This window comes from Psammomys obesus, unplaced genomic scaffold (genome assembly GCF_907164565.1).
Source record: "Psammomys obesus unplaced genomic scaffold, mPsaObe1.curated_primary_1811, whole genome shotgun sequence".
NCBI classification, from domain to species: domain Eukaryota; kingdom Metazoa; phylum Chordata; class Mammalia; order Rodentia; family Muridae; genus Psammomys; species Psammomys obesus.
The window spans coordinates 5,075,144-5,097,408 of NW_026591918.1; the positions used below are offsets into that span (position 1 = coordinate 5,075,144).

At 39.0% G+C, this 22,265-nt stretch overlaps 1 protein-coding gene across 2 annotated transcripts in view; it reads left to right on the forward strand.

Annotated features, from left to right (window-relative positions):
* Positions 1 to 974: 974 nt before the first annotated feature.
* Positions 975 to 22,265, forward strand: part of Tasor (transcription activation suppressor) — a 54,747-nt gene continuing 33,456 nt past the window's right edge. For both annotated transcript variants that reach the window (XM_055612455.1, XM_055612457.1), the window contains exons 1-6: positions 975 to 1,515; positions 13,800 to 13,945; positions 15,503 to 15,595; positions 17,690 to 17,762; positions 18,279 to 18,370; positions 18,913 to 19,074. In XM_055612455.1, the coding sequence (XP_055468430.1) occupies positions 1,206 to 1,515; positions 13,800 to 13,945; positions 15,503 to 15,595; positions 17,690 to 17,762; positions 18,279 to 18,370; positions 18,913 to 19,074 (876 nt within the window). In that variant the 5' untranslated portion in view covers positions 975 to 1,205. The remainder of the gene's footprint in view (positions 1,516 to 13,799; positions 13,946 to 15,502; positions 15,596 to 17,689; positions 17,763 to 18,278; positions 18,371 to 18,912; positions 19,075 to 22,265) is intronic.

A 22,265-nucleotide genomic window follows, 5' to 3' on the forward strand; every position in this document is an offset into this window, starting at 1 on the left:
CTTTTTTTTAGGGAAAAAAAAGCCAAGCAGCAACATCTAAAAGCTACCGCAGCCTTTCTCCCCTTCTCATTAGGATGTAAATGATGTGGAGAAATCCCCAATATTGGGTGTTTGCTTATGTTGCGCTACAAAGTGGAGGACTGGGAAGGCAGAAGGCCTGGAGGTAACAGGAGAGTGCACACATCACCCTGCATTAGGCTTAGCACTCGAGGCCATTTTCTCTCTCTCTGTGTCTGTCTCTTTTTCTTTCTTTCTGGTTTTTCAAGACAGGGTTTCTCTGACAGGCCCTGGCTGTCTTGTACACAGTTTGTAGACCAGGCTGACCTCAAGGAGATCCTCCTGCCTCTGGCTCCCCGAGTGCTGGGATGACAGGCATGGGCCACCCGCCAGGCGTGGAGGCCAATTTCTTATCTCCTCTCACTGTCCATTTTATTATGTATTTCTAGGTTTTGTGTGTGACAGTGTTTTGCCTGCATGTAGGTCAGGGCGCCACGCGTGTGCCTGGTGCCCACGGAGGTCAGAAAAGGGCGTGGATTCCTCGAACGGACCGGCAGCCGGTCGAGTCGCCATGTGGATGCCGGGAGTGGAACCCCGGTCCTTCGGAAGAGCAGGTCAGAGCAGACTGCCGTGTGAGTCACAAAACCGAGGCCGGCCGGTTTCGGCCCGCAGAATTCGAGCGCGAAAAGGGGCTTGCAAAAGGCCAAAGGCCACACCCGGCGTCTGGAAGACCCCGCGGGGCCGGCCTCGGTCGGGCCGTGCGGAAGGCGCAGGGCCCAGGAATCCCAAGAGCGGAAGCCGCCTCAGGCGAGGCCGCGGCTTCGACGCTCCGGCCGGGCGTGGCAGGCGCCCTTTTGGCGGGCTCGGCGTCGCGGGGCCCCGCCCCCGGCAGGCCATCTGCATGCGCGGGGGCGGGCCCTGCCTTGCCATTGGTGGAGCCGGCCCGCCGAGGCCCCGCCTCCTCCCGGGCCCGACGCGAGCACGTTGGGCGGCCGAGGCCGGTGGAGGAGCCGCCCGAGTCGGGAGCGGCTCTCCGGCGAGAGGCTCGCTCGGGGCCGCGCGGAAGGCGTCCCCGGGGCTGCGGAGGCCCCGGGGCGGAAGGGCCGGGCGGGTCGCGACGAGCCGGCCGCGGGGCAGCCCGCCGCCCCTCCCCCCGCGCCCGTCGACCTTGTGGGCGGAAGCCTGCCGGAGCCGCTCGCGCCCGCGCGATGGCGACCGCCGCGCAGCCCGAGGCCTCTTCGACGGACGCGAGCCGGGAGAGCCACGGCGGCGGCGGCGGGGACGGCGGGATGAAGGCTGCGTTTCCGGAGCGCGAGTCCTCCCCACAAGATGGCGGCGGCGGCGGCGCCTCCGCCGCGGAGCCCGAGGAGACCGCGGCCGCCGGGGCCGCCCGGAGCCACGGGCACGAGCCGCCTCCGCACGCCTCGGAGGCGGCCGCCCTGCCCCACGGCGCCGAGGAGCCGGAAAGGCCCGTTAGGCGGAGTTTTCAGATCCCCAGGAAGAGCAGAGAAAAGAAAGGTGGTGCCTCCCCCTCCTCCCGACCCTCCTCTCTCTCTTCTCCCCCTCCACCCTGTCGCTAGGACCTCTCCGTCTCCTCCTCCCACACCCGCCCGAGACACGTACACACGCCCCCGAGTGCCAGCCGCCTCCCCCGCCGCCACGCTGCGCTCGGTGCCCGAGGACGGGGTGGAACCTCGCCCCGCTCTCCCCTCCCCCCGCGGAAATTGGAAGTAGCTCAGGTTTGAAGCGTGTCCGTGAGGCTGCAGCACCCGGAGAGGGAAGATGGTGCTCGCTCGGGGCCCCTTCTTGCCAACCCCGAAGGCAGAGAAGCTGACGTGGCCTCCCAAAGATGCTTCTGAGAAGTCGGCTTGTGGAAAGAGCCCGTGGCCGTGGATTCTGAGGCGTCTCCAAGGCCTCTGCGTTCAGAGGACAAGCGTTTCTCACTGTGGAAGCTCTTCAGCTGTGTGCGTCTACCTGGAATGTGCTCGATGCCAGCGTCTTCTCTTACTTAGAAAATCTCCATTAGCATATGCGCTCCATGCACAGCTTTCCATCACACTTCATTTCCATATAGGTTTTTTTTTTTTTTTTTTTTTTTTTGAAGCATTAGCTTAAATAGGTTTCTTCGGCTTAACTCCAAACTTACTTAGTATGGCTTTTGTATTTAAAAGAATGGGAAGGTAGGTTCTTGGTGCGTTAATTTCCCAATGGGAAAAAAGTTCGATTATTGTGACCAAGAATCTCCAACTTGATCTTCAGATTTTTAAAGAGTCTGTTCTTAGTTTCCTAAATCAATACAGGAACAGTTAGGTTAGTCGCTTACTTTTTGAAATCTTAGTGCCATATTATAAAACGTACAGCATTGTTTTTTCTTAGAGTAGGTTTTGACTGTCCAGTAAATTGGAATTTTCAGGATTTGGTTTAAATTTTACCTTTTTGCCTTCGTGTTTTAGTTTTTAATGGTTTATTTCCCAAAGCTTTTTTTTTTTTTTTTTTTTTGTCATTTGAATCGCTGAAGATTTAGAATCTTGATTGAAACAGTATATACATCTGGGTAACAACTGAAATTATGAAAGTACAAAGAACGTTTCTATTTGGATGACAAAACAAAGGAAATAGCATGAGAAAGCACGCAGAGAAGGATGAAGTTGACCACTGAACTGAATTTTTCTTGAAGTACTCTCTAAGTGAGTCACTGTAATACTTGAGGATGTAGGGCAGGCAAGATAGTGAATTCTCTTGATGTAGTTAAGGTGTGTATGGCTGTGTTACAAGAAAAGTTAAGATACTCATCCCCAGTCACCAGTTGGTAGATGGGTTGAAAGTACTTTTGAAAAACGATCTGATTATGAGAATAGGGGATTTAATATTTTCGACCTGTCTCAAGCTATTTTGTTTTGTTTTTTGTTTGTTTTGGTTTGGTTCTTGAGACACGGTTTCCCTGTGTAGCCCATAGATCATGCTGGCCCAGAGATCTGCCTGCCTCTGCCTCCTAAATGATGGGATTATAGGCATGTACCATGACCGCCCAGTTTATCAAGCTTTTTTGACTGTCTTAGATTTTAAATGACTATTTAAAAACCACTAAAAGTGGCTGCGAACAAACCACTTTTAAAACAACTTTTTTTTTTTTTTTTTTTTTTTAAGGACTAGAAAATTGACTTAGAATCCTTTAGGATTTGGTTTGAAATATGGTAAGGTGTCATGTGCTTTTTAAATTTCACAAGCCAAATCCCGAAGTTGTTCTAAAATGACTGCTCTTGAATATACTAAAAGTAGCATGGGGAATTAGGGAATATAAACGCAGCTGCTTCCTCTGTGGAGTCCAATATATTCCTTGGAGGAAATGCTTGTTTTCCATTTTGCCTCGGGATGTGATTTTTACTTTCAACTTAAGAGGTTGTAGTCAAGAAAGTATTGTAGATTTTTTTTGTTTACCTAAAATAATTCTTAACATCTAATGGTACACTGGCCAGCAGTTATTCAAATAGTATATAATAATGGCTGTATAGAAACTTTAAAACAATAGAGATAGGATTTCCTTAAGTTGCTCATGCATTGAAATGCTCCTGCTTCAGCCTCCCTATTAGCTGGAATTACAGGTGATAACATGATCTAGTTTGCAATATAGAGCTTTTAAGCAACTATTTTACCAACTCAGATTTTGTCCTGAGTTGGGTGTTTATCTTTGAATTTTAACTTTTTTACTATAAAAACATACTGTATCACTGTAGAGCAATTAAAAGAGTTGTTTCTGTCTTCCTTTGTTGCAGTTCTGAGACAGGCTCTTTTATGCAGTCCTGGCTACCCTGGAACACAGAGATCCACCAATCTGCCACACTAGTGTTAGGATTAAAAGTTAGCATCACCGTGCCCAGCCTGTTTTTTTTTTTTTTTTTTTTTTCCATTTTTCTTAACATCACATAATAGTGAGGTAGAGAACAAGTGATTGGAAGGAAAAAACAAAACAACAAACCAAGCAAACAACCAAAACCAAAACACTATAGGTACTGTTAGTTTCCTACCAACATCATTGGAAGGTTTGAAAGATATGTTTAGGATTTGACTTTGTACTAATGGTCATCTGATTTACTAGAATAAGGATATTTTTATAGCTAGGACTTGAATTTTTTAACATCAGAAGTTTTGTTCATGCATATTCTAGTAGACTTGACTGCTTTCTGGTGAAGTTTAAAGTTAGGATGTCAATTTTTAAGACCAATTCTTAAATACCATTCAGTATAGTTTGATTTTCAAAGTTATGCTTGAGACAGGTCTTACTACATGCCCCATGGTGCCATCACATGCAGCACTCCCTCTTGCCTCAGGTCTCCTAAGTGCAGTGGTTTCACACCTGTAGGAAATGCCTGGCTCCTCAAAGTTTTTCACTTGATAATAGCATGATATCTAAATACCGAAGTTTCAGTGGCATAATAATACTGGCAAGCAATATTGTACTTGATAAGTTGTAGACATTGCCCTAAACTTTGTATATAATTTCAAGAATTCTTTATGGTAGGTGTTATGTCCATTTTACAGAAAAACTGTAAGTCCTGTGAAGTAACTTGTCCCTTAATTAGTAAATTTGTATAGACTACTTGGAACTACTCAACTATAGCGCGGTTATTCTTAATAGTCTAAATTTTATTTTTACTTATTTAGGGAGGTGGGCTTTATTTTGGCTCACAGTTTCGGGGTATAGTCCACCATGGTGAAAAGTCAAAACAGCAGAAGCCTGGCAGTTAATCACATGATCTACATTTGCAGTAAGGAAGCAGAAGGAAATGAATGCCACTTTCCCCCTCCTGAGGCAGGAGCTACCTATGTATTCCAGGTTGGCCTCAGTTTTAAAATAGATAACTACTTAGATAACTACTTCCTTAGCCTCTTTAGTGCTGGATTTATGGACTAACACTTGATAATCTAGAATTTAAAGTAGCTTTTGGCCAGTTGTGAAATTGGAATAGCTTAGCATATATTCAATCTTGGGAAGAATTTTGAGATGGAAAGATTATGTTCACGGTAAATACTGGAAGATTTTATGTTTTGTATTTTAATATTTTTTTTTTTAGAGAAAAATAGACTTCTTAAAAAATCATGAGATCCCCCAAGAGTGGAAGGGAGTCCAAGTGGGTGAATGCCCATATTTTACTTGTTTTTGATGTGTGCTGTAGTGTTTATTGGTTGGACTATCTTCCATAGTATAGAGAGCCACAAAATTGCATTGACCTATGGTTGGATTGCCATGTTTTATTCTACATCTAGTATGTCATCAAAAATAAAAATAGTTGAATTTTACAGTTTTTCACTTCACAATTCTTGGCATAGACTAGTGATACATTTTCTAAAAGATGTTTTACCTTTAAAAAAAAAAACAAAACAAATCCAAACATTTGTTTCTTCTTTTTTAAGACCCGCTTTAATGTAATCTAGGATGGATTTACTTCCTGCCTCCAACTCTCCATTCTCTGGGATTGGACCTGCCTCTGCAGTTGTCTTTTTAAGTTATGGTTGTTTTAGTAGTTGGATATGGATGACTGGGTTTTGAAAGCTGATTTTTCTCTACATAGACATAAACTTGGGCAAGAAATTTTATATTTGTACTGGTTCATGTTGACTTTTATTATTTGTTACTGACACATTGTGTTCATTCAACACTGATATTGAGATAAATGCATGTTTTTGAGACAGGGTTTCTCTGTGTAGATCAGGCTGGCCTCTAATTTACAGAGATCTGCCTGCCTCTTCCTCCCCAAGTGCTGGGATTACAGGCCTGTGACCTGCACCCTGCTGATAAAAAGCACATTCTTAAAACATGGTCAGGTAGTAATTTTTTAGATGGAAAAGCCATTTACAAATCAGTTGTAAACAAATAGAGTTATACTGTATTATGGTAATTAATACCAGTAGATACCTCAGATTTAGAAATCACAGACCAACTTTGGTCACTAGCTGCTTTGCTAATTATTTCCTTTTCTCCCATGTTGTTCAGGCTGGCTTTGCACTCTTTTAATTTATAATTTTTTTATTAGCGAATATATAATAATGGGTAATGGGTTGATTCATTCATATTCATACATGGACATGATGTCATATCATAACCTCATTATTTTGTGCTCCTCTAAACACTTTAATTTTTAAAGATTATATATGTATGGGTGTTTTGTCCATATGTCTGCATCACAAGCCTGCCATCAGAGCCTCTGGAACTGGCGTTACCACACAGTTGTGAGCTGCTTTGTGGCTGCTGGGAACTAAAGTAAACCAATGTCCTCTGGAAGAGCGGCCAGTGCTCTTAATCACTTGAGCCATCTCTTCAGCCCTTCCACTTAACCAATTTCAGCTAGCGCCCTTCCTGGCTCTTTTTCCCCTTTGGGGGTGGGATGGTCAGGGTTGAGGTTGTTTACAGCATGGGCACCCCTGTCTGTACCACAGAAAGAGAATCTTCCCATTGCATCAGCCGTTAATGGTATAAATGTTCAGAGAGGGATGGAGGTCTGTCATCCCTTCTCAGTAGATCGTGCATAGGTAGTTACAACTGTGGAGTTAGTAGCCATGTTTTGTCCATATACACTCCCTGTTACCAACTTGTATATTCTGTGTCCCTTCTTATCCAGTGTTGCTAGACCTTGGCGAGAGTGACACGTCCCGTTTATGGTTAGCATTCATTCTGTTTTTAACAGCTACCCACTACAAAATGAAGCTTCTCTGACCAGAGCTGACAGCAGCTTCTGTAGGCTTGCCTTGAACTCTTGATGCTCCTTTTTTTTAGCCCCCTAAGTGCCTCAATTACAGATTTATGTTACCACATTGAGCTGGTATTTTTTGTGGTGGTCTTGTGGTTCTGGGATGGAACTCATGATTTCTTGCTTATCGGGCAAATCCTCTACAGTTGAGAGATTGCAGTCCATCCATTGACTACTTCCGTTATAATTACTTTTAAATCAGAAAACTTCTATTATTGCTTATGTGTTTCGATAGCAGTACTCTTTTTATTTTTAAGTTTAGCATATATAACAGGAAGGTCTGCATTGGCACAAAGTAAATTGGTCAAGATAATGGAGGAAAATGTTCTTTTGATTAAAGAACAAAGTTGGCTATCTTTTTGACCAGTTGCCACTTGCTTAAATGTTAATTCTGTGTGTGGGTGTGTGGGTGTGGCAGTAGGGATGAAACCCAGGCTTCTATGCTTGGCAAGCACTCAGCCATTGACATCTGTCACTAGCTCTCTTTACTTTTTATTTTGATACAGTGTAAGATGTCTAAGCTTGCCATACAATCACTGTATAGCTCATAGTGGCCTGGAATTTGGGATCATTGTATTTCAGCCTCCTGAGTAGTTTGTGATTACAGATTTGTGCTACCAGGCCTAGGTGTAAACTTAATTCTTGACTGTGATCTTCATATTTTATTTATTATTTATTTATTTAGCCATTCATTCATTCATTCATTCATTTATTTATTTTGAGATGGTATCTCCAGATGGCTAAAAACTTACAGTCCTTCTGCCTCACTCTGCTGTGCTATAATTACAAGTATGAGCTATATGTCTGACCTAAAAGTCAGGGATGGGTTGATGCTCTATTTAGGAATCATGACACTTAAATTCTGGTTCTGATTTTTTTTTTTTTTTTAACTTGATTTTTGAGACAGGGTCTTAGTATAATAGGTCAGGGTGACCTCAAACTCATGATGTAGCCCAGGTTGGACTTAAATTTGTCATCATTCTCCTTCAGCGTCTGGGATTACAGATAAACACCATTGCACCTGGCTCTAGTTCTGAGTTTTTAGTACCTTTCAGTTTCTTTTTCTGTATTATTTCCAAATGCCCTCCTTGTTTGGTCTCACAAAATATATTTCTAATTAGTTTATCAATAGGGAAACTGTAATATGAAGTTCACTCACCTATCTTTCTGACATGCTTCTAATGGGATTTAAGCAAAATTATTTTTCATAATGTGTAATAAATTGTTGCTTCTGTTCTTAACTTTTGTTTCTGAGACTGTCTCAAGTAGCCTGGATTGGATTGGAACTCTTGATCTTCCTGACTCTTCTTCCGTAGTACTAGGTTTATAAGCAGGTGTTACCATTCTTCATTTCCTTTTTACTTTTGTAATCAATGAGTATTAATTATGTCTTTTGGCCCCATTCTTTCTCCATGATAATATGATTAGAAAAAACTATTTAAAGGACTTTGAAGAAGGGGCTGGAGAGATGGCCCAGCAATTAATAGTATTTCCTGCTTTTCCAGATGACTGAGTTCAGGTGACTCAGTTAACTCAGTGACTCAGATGACTGGCAGGTTACAGCTGTAGCTCCATATTTTCCTCTTCTGGTCTTGGACACTAGATATGCGTGTGGTATGCAAACAATAAGTGAAGACAAAATACCCAAATACATTAAAAAAAAAAAAAGCCTAAAAGACAAGGGTAGAAAATATGTTAGAAGTCAAATTCTTTTATTTCCTGTGCCTACATGTCTCATGATTTTCTGGTGTGCAGAATTAGGACACAATTAGACTTAACCTTAGAGCCAGAGAACTTGAATTTGAGTCCCATCTGCCTTATTTACTAATTTTCTAAGTTTGAGGCCAACATAACTGTTACCTGTCTCAGATTACTTTGTTTTCTCACTTGTCTCAGTTTTGAGGAGGAGGCATATTGTACTGAAGTGTTTTTGATAACAGATTATTCATATAAAGGTTTCAGTATCTTAAAACAGTTGGAGACTTACTACTGTTAAGAGTCAGGAGTTGTCAGAATCCAGAATATAGTTTATTGAGTAGTGACTTAACTAGGTGAAATGATGGTTCATAGTGAGATAAAATAGGCCATCAAAGAATGTAAGGAGGATGAACTTTATAAATTTCTAAACTGCCATTATCAGCACATGGGCTTGCAATCTTTAAAAGTAGATAGTGTAATTTTATTTTGTACAAATGATGGGAAAAATCAGAGAAATAATAATTGTGGTCTAACTAGTGAATCTATTTGAAATATGTGGTTATTTATTGCTAGGCCTACAGTAATACAGATATTTATATTTTTCTGTTTGTTAGATTTGTTTCCTCCTATTAAAAGATGACTTAGTTACTGTTTACATGACTATAAGTCATTGCTTTGGATTTAATTGGAAATGTTTAGTGCTTTCCAAGGAGTTAAATTGTGTTTGACTCGTGTGTATCTGTATGTATAATTTATCTTTATATGTATATGTGTCTGGAATAGTATGGTATGTGTATCAGATCCCCTGGAGCTGGAGTTATGTTATAGACAGGTTTAGACTGCCTGGCATGGGTGCTTGGAATTAAACTCATGTTCTCTGCAAGAGCAGTTTTTGCTCTTAACAGCTAAGCTATCTCGCCATCCCGATGTTTGACTGATTTTTATTCAGTTATTGGGTTGTTTGGAAGTAGTGTTGGCAGCTTAGGGAACGTGATTTCTGTGTAAACTTTAACATTAATTAAGTAGGAGTTAATGGTAATGTTGGAATACCCTGCATTCCTGTAAAACATTTATACAGATCTAGTTCTCTTGTCTGTATTTGAATTTTGTTTGATAGTATTAATATTTGTATGATTTTTTGTTGTTGTTGTTGTTATTTTCTTTTGAGACATGGTCTCCTTTCAGTTCACGTTACTGGCTGTCCTGGTATTTCTTACATAGCCCAGGACGGTTTTGAATTTCTATTAATCCAGCTTCAGCCTTTTGATTGCTGGGATTGTAGGTGTGTATCACCCTAGCAAGAACCTGCTCTACCTTATTTTTTATTTTGTTTGCTGTTCTTGGGACTGAACCCAAACTTTGTGCATGCTAGGGGAAGTGTTTTATCACAAAGTCTTAATTTAAAAATAAACATTTTGGTAGTTGGAGATTATATTCAACATAAAACTTTTTGTTGATGCTGTGAGAACAGAAGCACAGCCAATGTTTATTCTGATTGTCTGCCAGTCTTACTGATTTTTGTAATTCTGTCGTGGTTTAGTTGTGACAGGCTTTACTTTTATTAGTAGCCTATGACACTAAATTTTATTAATACTCTGATATGGAAGTAAATTCATACAGTGTAAGTAGTAAATCACTTCTTTGTTCAAAAGCAGATATACACCCCACCCACCAACAGTGTTTGCTGGGATTGGAACTGTGATAGGTGGGCCAGGTGGGCCTGTTACTGTCCTAAGTCATCATGTGAGGGTTTAGTATCTGAGGAGCGCACACTCATAATACATCTTGTGAGGGTTTAGTGTCTGAGGAGCGTATACCATAATACATCTGGGCCTGTTACTGTCCTAAGTCATCTTGTAAGGGTTTAGTGTTTGAGGATAGGTACACTCATACATCTGGGGAAAAGAGCTTCTTGTGATCCATGCTTCAACTTTTATTGATTTTTAACCTTTGAAAGCAAAACAAACAAAAAAACCAAAACCAAAAATCTCGTTATATGAACTTTTTTTTTAAGTAATGGCTGTGTGTTTTTTAACAATTAGATTTACTTGAGACTAGTACTCCTATTTCTACCTACTGGCATATTAGAAAGATGAGATGAATAAGGCAGGTGTAGTTTCTTATCTTGGAGTTGACAATTTATTATTGGAAAATATCTGAAAATTTGGCTACAGGATATTTTAGTGGTCTTATTTTTATTCTGAGTGCCCTTGTTTTTTCTTTTTTAGCTTCCTCGTAGTCAGTCTTTTTTTTTTTTTTTTTTTTTTTTCCTTAGTTCTCTTGGGTCTGCAGTGCATTCGGATTCCAGGCTAGCTTGCCCATGAACTTTCTGGGAACAGTTTTGTCTTTGCCTCCTATTTTATTTATCAGCATCTATCTGGCTTTTTATGTGGCGTTCAGGGATCCAAACTCAGATTATCAGGCTTGCACAGCCAGCTGAGCATCTCATCAGCCACTTTTTTTCTTCAGTTCCATTATTGTAACTATTGACTTTATTCCTCAGAAAGGCTGCTTGCATATGACCAGTCTCAAAGTAGATACACATTGGCTTTTACAACTAGCACACATTGTTATGATAATTGGTAATCAAAACAACTTTTCATTTTTAGAGCTACTATTGTGATATGTTTACCTAGTTGGTTAAAGACTAGACATGTCACCAGGTGGTGGCGTGCACACTTTTAATCCCGTTACACAGGAGGCAGAGGCCAGCCTGGGCTACCGGGAAAAACCCTGTCGTGGACACCCCGCCCCCCACACCCATGGATATGTCATTTGACATTACCTAATAAAAATGGATTGAAAGTATAGTAAAAATAGCATATTTATAGTTAGCTTTCAGGTGGATACATCAAGAGTATGTATAAAGTGGAGAGTAGTGGCATATGCTTATAATCTCAGTACTTGGGAAGCTGAAGCTAGAAGATAACACATTTGAGATCAGCCTAGGCTGCATAGTGATTTTCAGACTACTAAGGACTTTTTTGGTGATAATTTGTGTCAAAACAAATACACATACAACAGTTTTTTCAGTGGAACCCAGGAGTTACTCTTAATATTTGTTGACTTTGAAATAATGTCTTGAAAAAAATCTGATGAAGACTATAACTTTCTGTGAACAGTTCTGTCTACAGTGAAAAATAAGCTGTTTTTTTTTTTTTTTAAAATTTGGGGAAAGTATATATATATATATATGTATGTTTTATTTGGGAAAAGTTAAGATATATAGATTTGGTATTTGAAATTTATCTAATGAAAAATTTCATGTATACATTAGGAATTAGGCCAAATAATTGTTGGCTTTTTTGGTTTGTTTTGAGATGGGCTCTAACTATGTAGCCTGGATGGCTTGAAATTAATGTGTAGACCAAACTTGCCTCAAACTCACAGAGATCTGCATACCTCTGCCTCTTGAATGCTGTGATTAAAGGCATGTTTCACCATGCTTGGTCATTAAACCAAATAGGTTAAATGATGTAGTGTTACAAAAATTTCAGTGTTGGGACTAGAGAGATGGCTCAGCAGTTAAGAGCACTGTCTGTTCTTCCAGAGGTCCTGAGTTCAATTCCCAACAACTGTATGGTAGCTCACAACCACTTATAATGGGATCTGATGTCCTCCTCTGACACATGCAGGTAGCACATTCATATATGTAAAATAAATAAATCTTTAAAAAATGTAATCTTAAAATTTTTTTTTTTTCAGTGTCAGAGAGCGGTCTTAGCTGGTAAAAGCTATCCACCTAAGCCTGAGTTTGATTCCTGGAGCTACAGTAGAAAAAGAAAACTGATCTGAAAGTTGTTCTCTGACTTCTGTATCTTGGCATGAGTATACCCATGTTCATGTGTGCACACACAAGTTTAAGCCAGGTGTAGTGGTACATGCTTATATTTCCAGTATACTTGGGAGGCTAAAGGAAAGGATTTGTGGTAAGCCTTGGCTGCCCCGTGAGAACTGTGTCAGAGAGGGAAAAGAAAATGGAATGGAATGTAGAGTGATGAAGACACAAGATACAAATTTGTGTCAACTTTGCACGCAGCTGCTGCTCTATTCTGCTTAGTACCTTTTTTTTCTGTGTACTGCCTTATAATGTATTTGGCATATAATGGTTATTAGGAGAACTGCAGTTCTCTATTTTACAGTAAGAGAACGGGGCCTGTTTACATATCATCTACTGCAAAACCAGCAAATGACAAATCTGGTATTTCAAACTATAACTCTTGCTGTTTTCTAGTGTTGGACATTGAACCTAGTTTTTGAAACATGCTAGAAAAGTGTTCTACTTTTTTACTTTTTGTTTTGAAGACAAGTCTCACTAAGTTCAGGCCATCCTTCAATTTGCTTTGTACTTAGCCATCAAGAAGCTAGGATAAGGAAGTGCATACCTTTAATCTCAGCATTTGGAAGCCAGATGCAGATAGATTCTTAGTTCAAGGCCAGCCTGGTCTATAGAGTGAGTTTCAGGAGAGCCAGGACTACACAGAGAAACCCTCTCTTGAGGGGATGGGAGATGGGGAGGAGACTTGTGCTGCCTGGCTTGGCTCAAAGCCCTGCATCTTAACAATTGGTACTTAAATGTCCTGTTTTATATTGATAATAAAGCTGTTTGAGTACTGTGTCTTACTTTAACTTTATCACTAAAAGTAAACTGTTTTATAGGTACATTGTCTAAAATTGAAATTTCTTTTTTCTTTTTTGAGATAGCCTCTTGTCATAAAGTCCTGACTGGCCTGGACCTTATTCTGTAGACCAGGCTGCCTCAAATGTTTGATTATTCTCTTACTTCTTTTTGCTTATCCTCGTACCTCTGCCTTTCAAGTTTAGGAATTATAGATATAAGCCACTGTGTTGGGTTTATGCTTTCATTTATAATAGTTGCTTGACTACCATAGTCTTAGACATACCTTTTCAGTGCAATGTAAATAGGAATTGAGACAAATTGAATATATGCATAGGTTCGTTGAGAGTGTAAGCAATTTAGATTGCTGTATGTACCATCCCTGAAGTTTTTGAAGTTGTGAGGCCAGATCCTCATTGCTGAGGGGACTAGTTATTGAGTTAAAAATTTGTGTGAATTCATGTGCACACACATCTTCACATGAATATGCAAGTGGAGGCGGAGGACAACTTTTTTTCCCTAGGATCTAACTCTGTCATGTCTCCAGCAAGCACCTTTACCTGTTGTGCTGTCTAGTTGGTCTTCAATGAGTTCTAACAACTCTCATGTCAAAAAATAGTCACTTTTGGTGCCTTAGTTCATTTGAAGTTAGACTCAAAAACCCACAAAACCAAAAACCTACACTTAAGACATTTATGATAGAGTAATTTACAATGTGATTTTTTTTTTTTTTCTTTTAGCACTTTTCCAGCCATTAACTCCGGGCTCTCGAGAATTTGAAGATGTTTTAAATATTCTCCATTCATCTTACCTTGAACCATCCTCAATAACAAATTTTAAGTATAGACGAGCTTGCTTGATACGTAATGAACTTTTGGAAAAAGAGGTATGTAATTAGCCCGGAAAAGAAACCCTCTTTTTTTTTTTTTTTTTTTTTCCCTTCCTGGAAATGCTAAGTTTTTAGAAGAGGCAACTTAAAGAAGGGTGAAAATAATTGAAATGATTTTTTTGTGGTGCGGGAATTAAACCCATGGTCAGACACGTGCTCAGCAAGTGCTCTGCCCTGACATGTATCCCCACTCATATTGCTATCCTATATTTATGCTGTGTTAAATTGTGACTAATGTGTTAGTTATACAGAATCCTGAAATTAAATCATCCACATGTGGACAGCTTACTATAGAGTATTTAATTGTGGTAAGTTCACAATGAAGTTTTTTTTTTGAAAATTCTTACTGAATATGTACAAAAGGCAGCAGTTGACAGTGAGTCCTAATTTCATATGCAAGTTAGATGTTCTTTGAATTTAATATAGGGAAGGCAGCATGTATAATTATGAGGTAACAGAAATGGAATTTTAGAAAGTTTATTATTGTTTTCTAATGGATGTGAAATATTACGAAGTTTAGTTTTAAGCCAGTTCCTAGAGAAAAATAAGATATTGTAGTTTTGATGTGGTTTCATGCTATAGTAGGATTATTTGTTAATTGGTATGGAAATTTTATCTGAAGTTAAAGTATATGGTTGAGGGAACCTGAATATAAAATATGGTAGCTCTTCTATAGTTTTAATAGATACTTATTTTAATCTAAAAATAAACCCAACAGTTTAGGTTACTTGACTAGTATGTAACATATTGTTAGGCATCATTCTGTTCTGAATAGAGGCTGGCCTTGAAGTCAAAGGTATGGATCTTCCTGCTTCAACCTCCACACTGCTGGCTTTAAGTCCCACTGTATCTGGCTTAAATACATTAAACCACCTAATATATTTCAGTCCATCATGTTAAGTGGGCATTAAAAAAATGCAAAACCCCTATTTACAATCTTTAGGAGATTGGGGATATAGTTAATTTTTTAATAGGAAATTGGATAAAATTGTTAAGTACTAGGTACCTTTTTTCTTTTTTTTTAAAATAGAGATTTATTTATTTATTCACTATGTATACAGAATTCTACCTGCACATGTGCCTGCATGCCAGAAGAGGGCACCAGATCACATTATAAGTGGTTGTGAGCCACCAAGTGGTTGCTCGGAATTGAACTTGGGACCTTGGGAAGAGCAGATAGTAGTCTTAACCTCTGAGCCATCTCTCCAGCTCTTCTTATTACTTTTTAAGACAGTTTCTCTGTGTAGCCCTGGCTGTTCTGGAACTCACTTTGTCCAGGCTGTCCTCAAACTCATAGAGTTCTGCTTGCTTCTGCTTCCCAAGTGCTGGGATTGAAGACCTGTGCCACACCATACCCGGCTTAAGAACTGGGTACTTAAAAAAAAAAAAAAATGTATCAGAAGCTAAAATGAGAAAAAATTAAATTGAAGATTGAATAGCAGAAGCATAGGAAGATTTTTATCTTGATACGTTTGTGCTTTCTTAGAAAATTTCTTTAACCCTGAGCTTAGTGAAACAATCATGCTAAGTAGTTACAGATTTACTTTCTTTTAGTTTACAGAAAAAAGAAGAGAACTGAAATTTGATGGTCGTTTGGATAAGGAACTTTCAGAATCATACGCATTTCTCATGGTTGATCGATACCAGGTGAGATAATTCTGTTTCCGTTTTAAGTCACTAGTTTCACAATTATTTAGCAATACATTGCTAAGTATAAGGTAACTTTTTTTCCCCTGTTTTTTCATGAGGAGCGGAGGGGAGTTAGAACATTGAACTCAAGTTGTAAGTCCTTTTTTAAAACTCATTTATTTTACATGATTTGAGTTAATTTATGGTTTCTTTACCTATTATCTGTGAGTAAAATAAGTCTCACTTCTTTATTAAGCCCAGTATTTATAAAGTCTGTTTGTTTAGTGAGGTATTCCAGAAGCAGAAAGACATGCATGGTATATACTTATAAGTGGGTATTAGGCATAAATACACTAAAATCTACAGGCCGAAAGAAGCTAAACAACAAGGAGGACCCTAGTGAAGATAATTCTCATTCATAAGGAAAACAGGATAGATACCAGAAGTGGTAGAAGAGAGGGAACAGGACTGAAGTCTACCACGGATGTCCTCTAAATGATTCCATCCAGAAGGAGATCAAAGCAGATGCAGAGACTCACAGCCAAACTTTGGACTGAGCGCAGAGAATTTTATGGAAGAAGGGGGATATAAAAGGACCCAGAGGGGACAGGAGCCACACGAAAGGACCAACAAAGCCAAAAAAAGTAGGGCTCAGGGGGGACTGTAGACATTAATGGATCAACCAAAGACCATGCAGGCAGGACCTAGACCCCCTTCTTTGATGTAGCCCATACCTAGCTCAGTCTCCATGTGGCTTGCCTAGTAAGGGGAGAAGAGATACTCTCTGACATGAACTCAGTTGCCTGCTCCTTGATGACTTCTCTCTGGCAGAGGGCTAGGGGTGACCTAGCCAACCCACAGAGGAAGAGGATTCAGGCAGTCCTGATGGGACCTGATAGGCTAGGGTCAGATAATAGGAGAGGAGGAATTCCCCTATCAGTGGACTAAGGGAGAGGGATAGGAGTTGAAGAGGGAGGGAGAGTGGGACCAGGAAGAGATGAGGGAGGGAGCTAAAACTGGGATACAAAGTGAATAAATAGTAAATAATAATAATAATGAAAAGATGTTGTAAGTCTTGATGCTAGGTACCTTTACCTACTAAGCATCTTACTACTCTTTTTTTAAAGATTTATCTTTTTTTTAATAAAGTGTGTGGTGTGTGCACATTAGTTCAGGTATGTATTGGATCTCTTGGAGCTAGAGTTCCAGGCTGTAGTGAGCTGCCTAACATGGATGCTGGGAAGTCAATATGAGTGCTTCTCTAGAAGAGTAGTATGAGCTCTTAACCACTGAGCCATCTCTCCAGCCCTTCTCTGTTTTTTTGAGGCAAGATCTTGCTATGTTTATCAGGTTTTCCTTCCCTGAACTAAGAGCCATCTTGCTGCAAGTCATCTGGAGTTACAGGCATTCACTGTACCGTAATGCTTTTATTAACAAATGAGCAGAAGAAGTAATTCAGAGGGGCAAAGTATATGTTTTGTAATTTCTTTTTTCAAATGTAATCATTGTTTCTTTGATCAGTTCTGTTTTCTTCCCCTGGAACATTAAACATTTTCTTTTATGAAAACAAGATTGTCCTATATAATGCTGATTCTTCGTTCTTGTAGTCATTTTTCTTTATTTAAAAATAGTGGTTAACTTTTTTTTTAATATTTGTCTTGGGGCTAGGGAGATGTTTCAGAGATAGAGAACATTTGTTGCTTTTCAAGGGAAACTGTGTTCAATTCCTAGAAACCATATTGGTCATCTCACAAGTGCCTGTTAACTCCAGCTCCAGAGAATCTATTTGTTCTTCTGGTGTTTGTGGGCACTGCCACACAAATACAAATCGCACCTAAAAATATTAAAAATCTTAAAAATATTTGTGTATAAATAAACACTTTGCTGGTCTTAATTCTCTGTTGTTTATGAGTGTATCTGCCACAAATAGCATAAAGATGATTTTCTGATAGAAATACCTTAGAACTTTAAGCCAGTTTTACATTAATATTTAACTAGTGAGCTGAAATCTCTGAAATTTTTGTAATGTATAGTTTAGAAGATTATATTTTGAAAATTTACAAATTATTTTTCTTGTTATATGATTTCAAACTTGATGTTTTGTTTACATAGGTTCAAAGCATATGTGAAAAAGGATTGCAGGTGGGCCAATCCAAAATAACTATTCTTGGCAGTCCTTCCATGGGTAATGTTTTTTTTGTTTGTTTGTTTTGTTTTTCATTTATACTTACTACTGTAAAGTTGACATTTAAAGTTCTTAATGTAGTCTGCCTCTAGTCAACTAATTAAATCTGTATTTGTTTTTCTTTTATTTTTAAACAAGGAGACTAGTATTAAGTTCTGAAGTGTATTACTGGTTTCATTTCTTTGTTTCTGATTTTGCACAATTCTTTTTGATCAAATGTAACTATTTTCCCTGAGACAGGGTTTCTCTATGTAGTTGTAGTCCTGGCTGTTGTGTCCTGGTCTCACTTTGTAGACCAGGCTGGCCTTGAACTCACAGCGATTTCCTCTGCCTCCTTGAGTATGGGGATTAAAGGCATGTGCCACCGATCCTGGCTTATCCTCTGTCTTAGAGTATTGCTTTTAAAAAATTGTCATACCTCCTATCGCTTTTATTATTGGTTAAATATTTTTATTTTCTTTAAAAAATTTAAACCTAATTGTTTAAATTCAAATTTTATTTTTCTCTTTCTATTAGGTATCTATCTTTGTAGGTATGCAGATCTCTTACAGTCTAATCCTTTGGAAGCTGGGGCAGTAGGCGATGTTGTTATTTTTAAAATAATGAAGGTAATTTTAACTTTTATTTGTATATATTAAAGACAACATTTGACTTGGATTATAGCTTTAAGAGAGCTCATACTTTAGGATTTTGAATTAAAAGTATATGAAGATACTCTAGACTCTTAAGAGTTGCTATCTTAAAAGACTCTTAAATGAGTAGCAATTGGCTTGCTATCTTTTTTAGATTATGCCATTTATTAGTTTGTGTGTAGGGGGTTACACATGATACAGGATGCATGTGAGGATTAAGGGAAGACTTGAGGGAATTAGTTCTTCCTTCCATCTTGTGGATCTTGAGATTCAAACTCAGGTCATGAATGCTGAGCTATCTCACTGTTCCAGCTGTTTTCCAAAGAGAATGAAGGAAAAAAAGAGAGAGAGTAACATGTTGGTAATGTAAGTAGGTGAACAGTTAAATGGCACGTGTATTTCCTCTTTATTATGGCATATATATATATATATATATAGTTAAAATTATATATATATATATATATATATATAGTTAAAATTAGGTTAAACAGACACTTAAAATATTTTCTTTATTTTAGGGTAAAATAAAGAGTATTTATGATCCTCTGAGTGTAAAGAGCTTGGAACCTATGTTAAATAAAAATACTTTGGATCCTACACCAAAGCATGAATGTCATGTGTCTAAAAATGCCAGTAGAATTACATCCCTTTTGGCTTACAGAGCCTATGAGCTTACTCAGGTATGTACTTGGATCCATTTTAATGTGAAAGATGTATTTATGTATATCAGTACATCTATAAGTGCTTGCACTTGTAGGCTTGGAGGCCGAAAGAAAAGGGTATCAGGTCAGAACTGGAGTTAGAGGATACCCACCTGGCTCATACGAGGGTACTGGGTCCAAACTCTGGTCCTTATGGGCAACAAGCCAGTATTTTTCACTGCTATACCATCTCTGCTATCGCCTTATTACATGTTGAAATGCCATTCATGGCGCTAGAAAAAATCTTGTTAGTGACTAAAATACCACTTGTTTTTCAAAGTAAAGGTCAAGCCCCTTGACTGTCCTTATTCATATCACTTTGTTCTTTCGATATTTTTTTAGAATGTAGACTATATTTTTAAGTCTTACGTTTTACTAAATATACAGAAACCTATACATAGTTTTGCTCTCTTTGTTTTCTAAAAAAAAAAAAAAAAAAAATCGTTTTTGTTTTTTCAGGATAAGGTTTCTCTGTAGCTTTGGCTCTCCTGAACTCGCTTTGTAGACCAGGCTGGCCTCAAACTCACAATGATCCCCCTGCCTCTGCCTTCCTGAGTGCTGGGATCACAGGTGTGTACCACCATGCCCAGCTCTAAAAAATTTTTTTGAGGTAAGGCCTCAGTATGTATCTCAGTCTTCTTTATGTAGGTCAGGCTGACTTTGAACTCACAAAGATCTGCCTGCCTCTGCCTGCCTAGTGCTAGTAATACTCAGCTTTTTGTTCATGATGTTTTTTTCTGGTTTTTTGAGATAAGGTCTCAGTATGTACTCTTGGCCTGTTTGAAACTCACTATGTTGACCAAACTGGTCTACATTGAGAGAACTCTTTTGCCTCAGCCTCCTATGTGCTGGGATTAAAGGCCATCATACTAGGTTACTTTTTGACACAGGGTTTCAGGTAGGTCCGGCCTTGTGTCAAAAATTGCTGTGTACTGGAGGCTGGCTTTGAGCTCCTTCCTGATATTCCTGTTTCTACTGTTTGGCTTTGTTGTTGTTAATACTAGGTCTTATTGTAAAGCCTAGGCAGACCTCAAATTCATGATCCTCTTGTCTCAACCTTCTGAGTCTTGGGGAAAATCATGTCTAGGAAAGACTATTTTTCTTGCTTTCATCATTCTTTTGTTGCTTGTAGTTTTATCTAGGATTGAGACCTTGTAAAAGTTCCCCTTAATAAGCATGTAAAAGATGTATAAATCTAATGGATTGTATGTGAAAGTAATGATGTGAACCTACTTTAATATATATTAAAATAATATATTTTAGTTATTATTTCCTCTCCCCAATTCCTGCCAGAACTTTCCCTCCTCCTTAACCACCCAATTGCTTTCTTTCTCAATAAGATGAAATAAACGAGTGAGGCAGAAAATACCAACCCAAACAAAATGCATGCAGAAGCATGGTGTCTGTCTTGTGTTGGACAGTTGCTGCTGGGCATGGGGCCTGCCCTGGAGTATGGTTGACACAATGCATAGTGCTGCTCCATTGGAGAAAGTTGATTCCCCTTTTCTAGTTGGTATCATCTGCAAATAGTTTCTTTGTTAGATGTGGCAGTTTGTGTCCACTTTCCCTTCTTCATGCTGGGATTTTGTCTGGTTTAAACTTGTGTAGGTCTTATGCATACTGTCACAGTTTCTGTGAGTTCATCATACATGTATCAGGCCTGTTGTGGTTAGGTGATGCTGTTTCCTTAGAGTCATCTGCTGTCTCTGTCTCTTAGAATCTTTTCTCTTCCTTTCGAATAGATCCCTGAGCCTAGCGTTTGATCAAGACATCCTATTTAGGACTGAGTGCCACAAAGTCATTCTCTGCACATTTTCCAGTTGTGGACCTCTGATAATTAATCTCTCATCTACTGCAAGAAGCTTTTCTTGAGAGAGGGTTAAGTGTATGCTGATCTATGGGTATAGCAGTATGTCATTAGGAGTCATCCTATTAATGTGTTCATTTAGCAGACTAATAGTAATGAGTTTTCCATTAGGTCCCATGACCTTATTTAGTCCTAGATTCTTAGCAGGGATAGGGTTCCATTTCATGGAGTGTATATTAAAGCCAATAGAAAAATATTTGTTTACTGCCATAACATTTCTGCTACTGATGTACTAGCATATCTTGCAGGCAGGTTGCTGTTGTAGGTCACAGAGTTTATACCTGGGCAATACTAATGATTATTTTTCTCTATTAGTGTGCATGAATGCTAGTCAGTAGAGGTAAAGCTCTTAGTTGGGCACTACCTTAATTTCTACATTTCTGATGACATGATGTCTTCAGTCAGGTTGTAGAGGGTAACCAGTAACCTTGGCAATAGTCTGTGATATTTGGATGGTCTGAAGGTTTTACTTTGTAGCATAAGCTGACTGACTAGTTGTGGACATTGTTCTATTATATGGTGAACCTAGAAATAAATGCACTTCAAAAATTTTTGTTGGGGCTGGACAGATGGCAAGTCATTTAAGACTATTGGCTGCTCTTCCAGAGGACCTGAATTTGTCAGCAGCACATGGCAGTTCACAGATGTCTAATTTTAGTTCCAAGGGGTCAAGTGCCGTCTTCTAGCCTCTTCAGGTACCAGGCAGGCAAGTGGTGCCCAGACAGACATATATATAGGTAAATGCTTTTAAACAATAACAAAAATTTTCTGCAGTATTTGTTGAAAAAAGTTTGATGGCTCTTTGTTAAAGTGTCTCAGTGGAGAATACCTATGCGTGGGGATTTTAACAAAAATTGCATTCGTGCAAGACATCAGAAGCTTCCTCAATTCACTATTTTTAGATAATAATTTTGTTGGTAGACTTGAAGTATAGTTAGTTAACTGGGTTCTCTAGAACTTGTAAACCAAAGCTTTAAATCTCAAATGTTTTTTGGAAGAAGTTTGATAGAAACAACATTTTTGAAGTCAGCAATCTCCCAGGGAAAAGGACTTGAGTATAGACTCAGACAGTCTTTTAAAATAAAAGTCAGTTTTCTGCCAGTCACAAATCCAGCATGATGTCTGTCATGAGCAGGGGAAGGGAAAAGACTTTTGTGTAAAAAGATTATCTACTTGGACATTTATATTTGCAGTCTTATTTTGCATATCTCTTTTGTTCATTGTTTGCAGTTGAGTTCCAGTTCCTTTCTTCCTTCCTTCCTTCCTTCCTTCCTTCCTTCCTTCCTTCCTTCCTTCCTTCCTT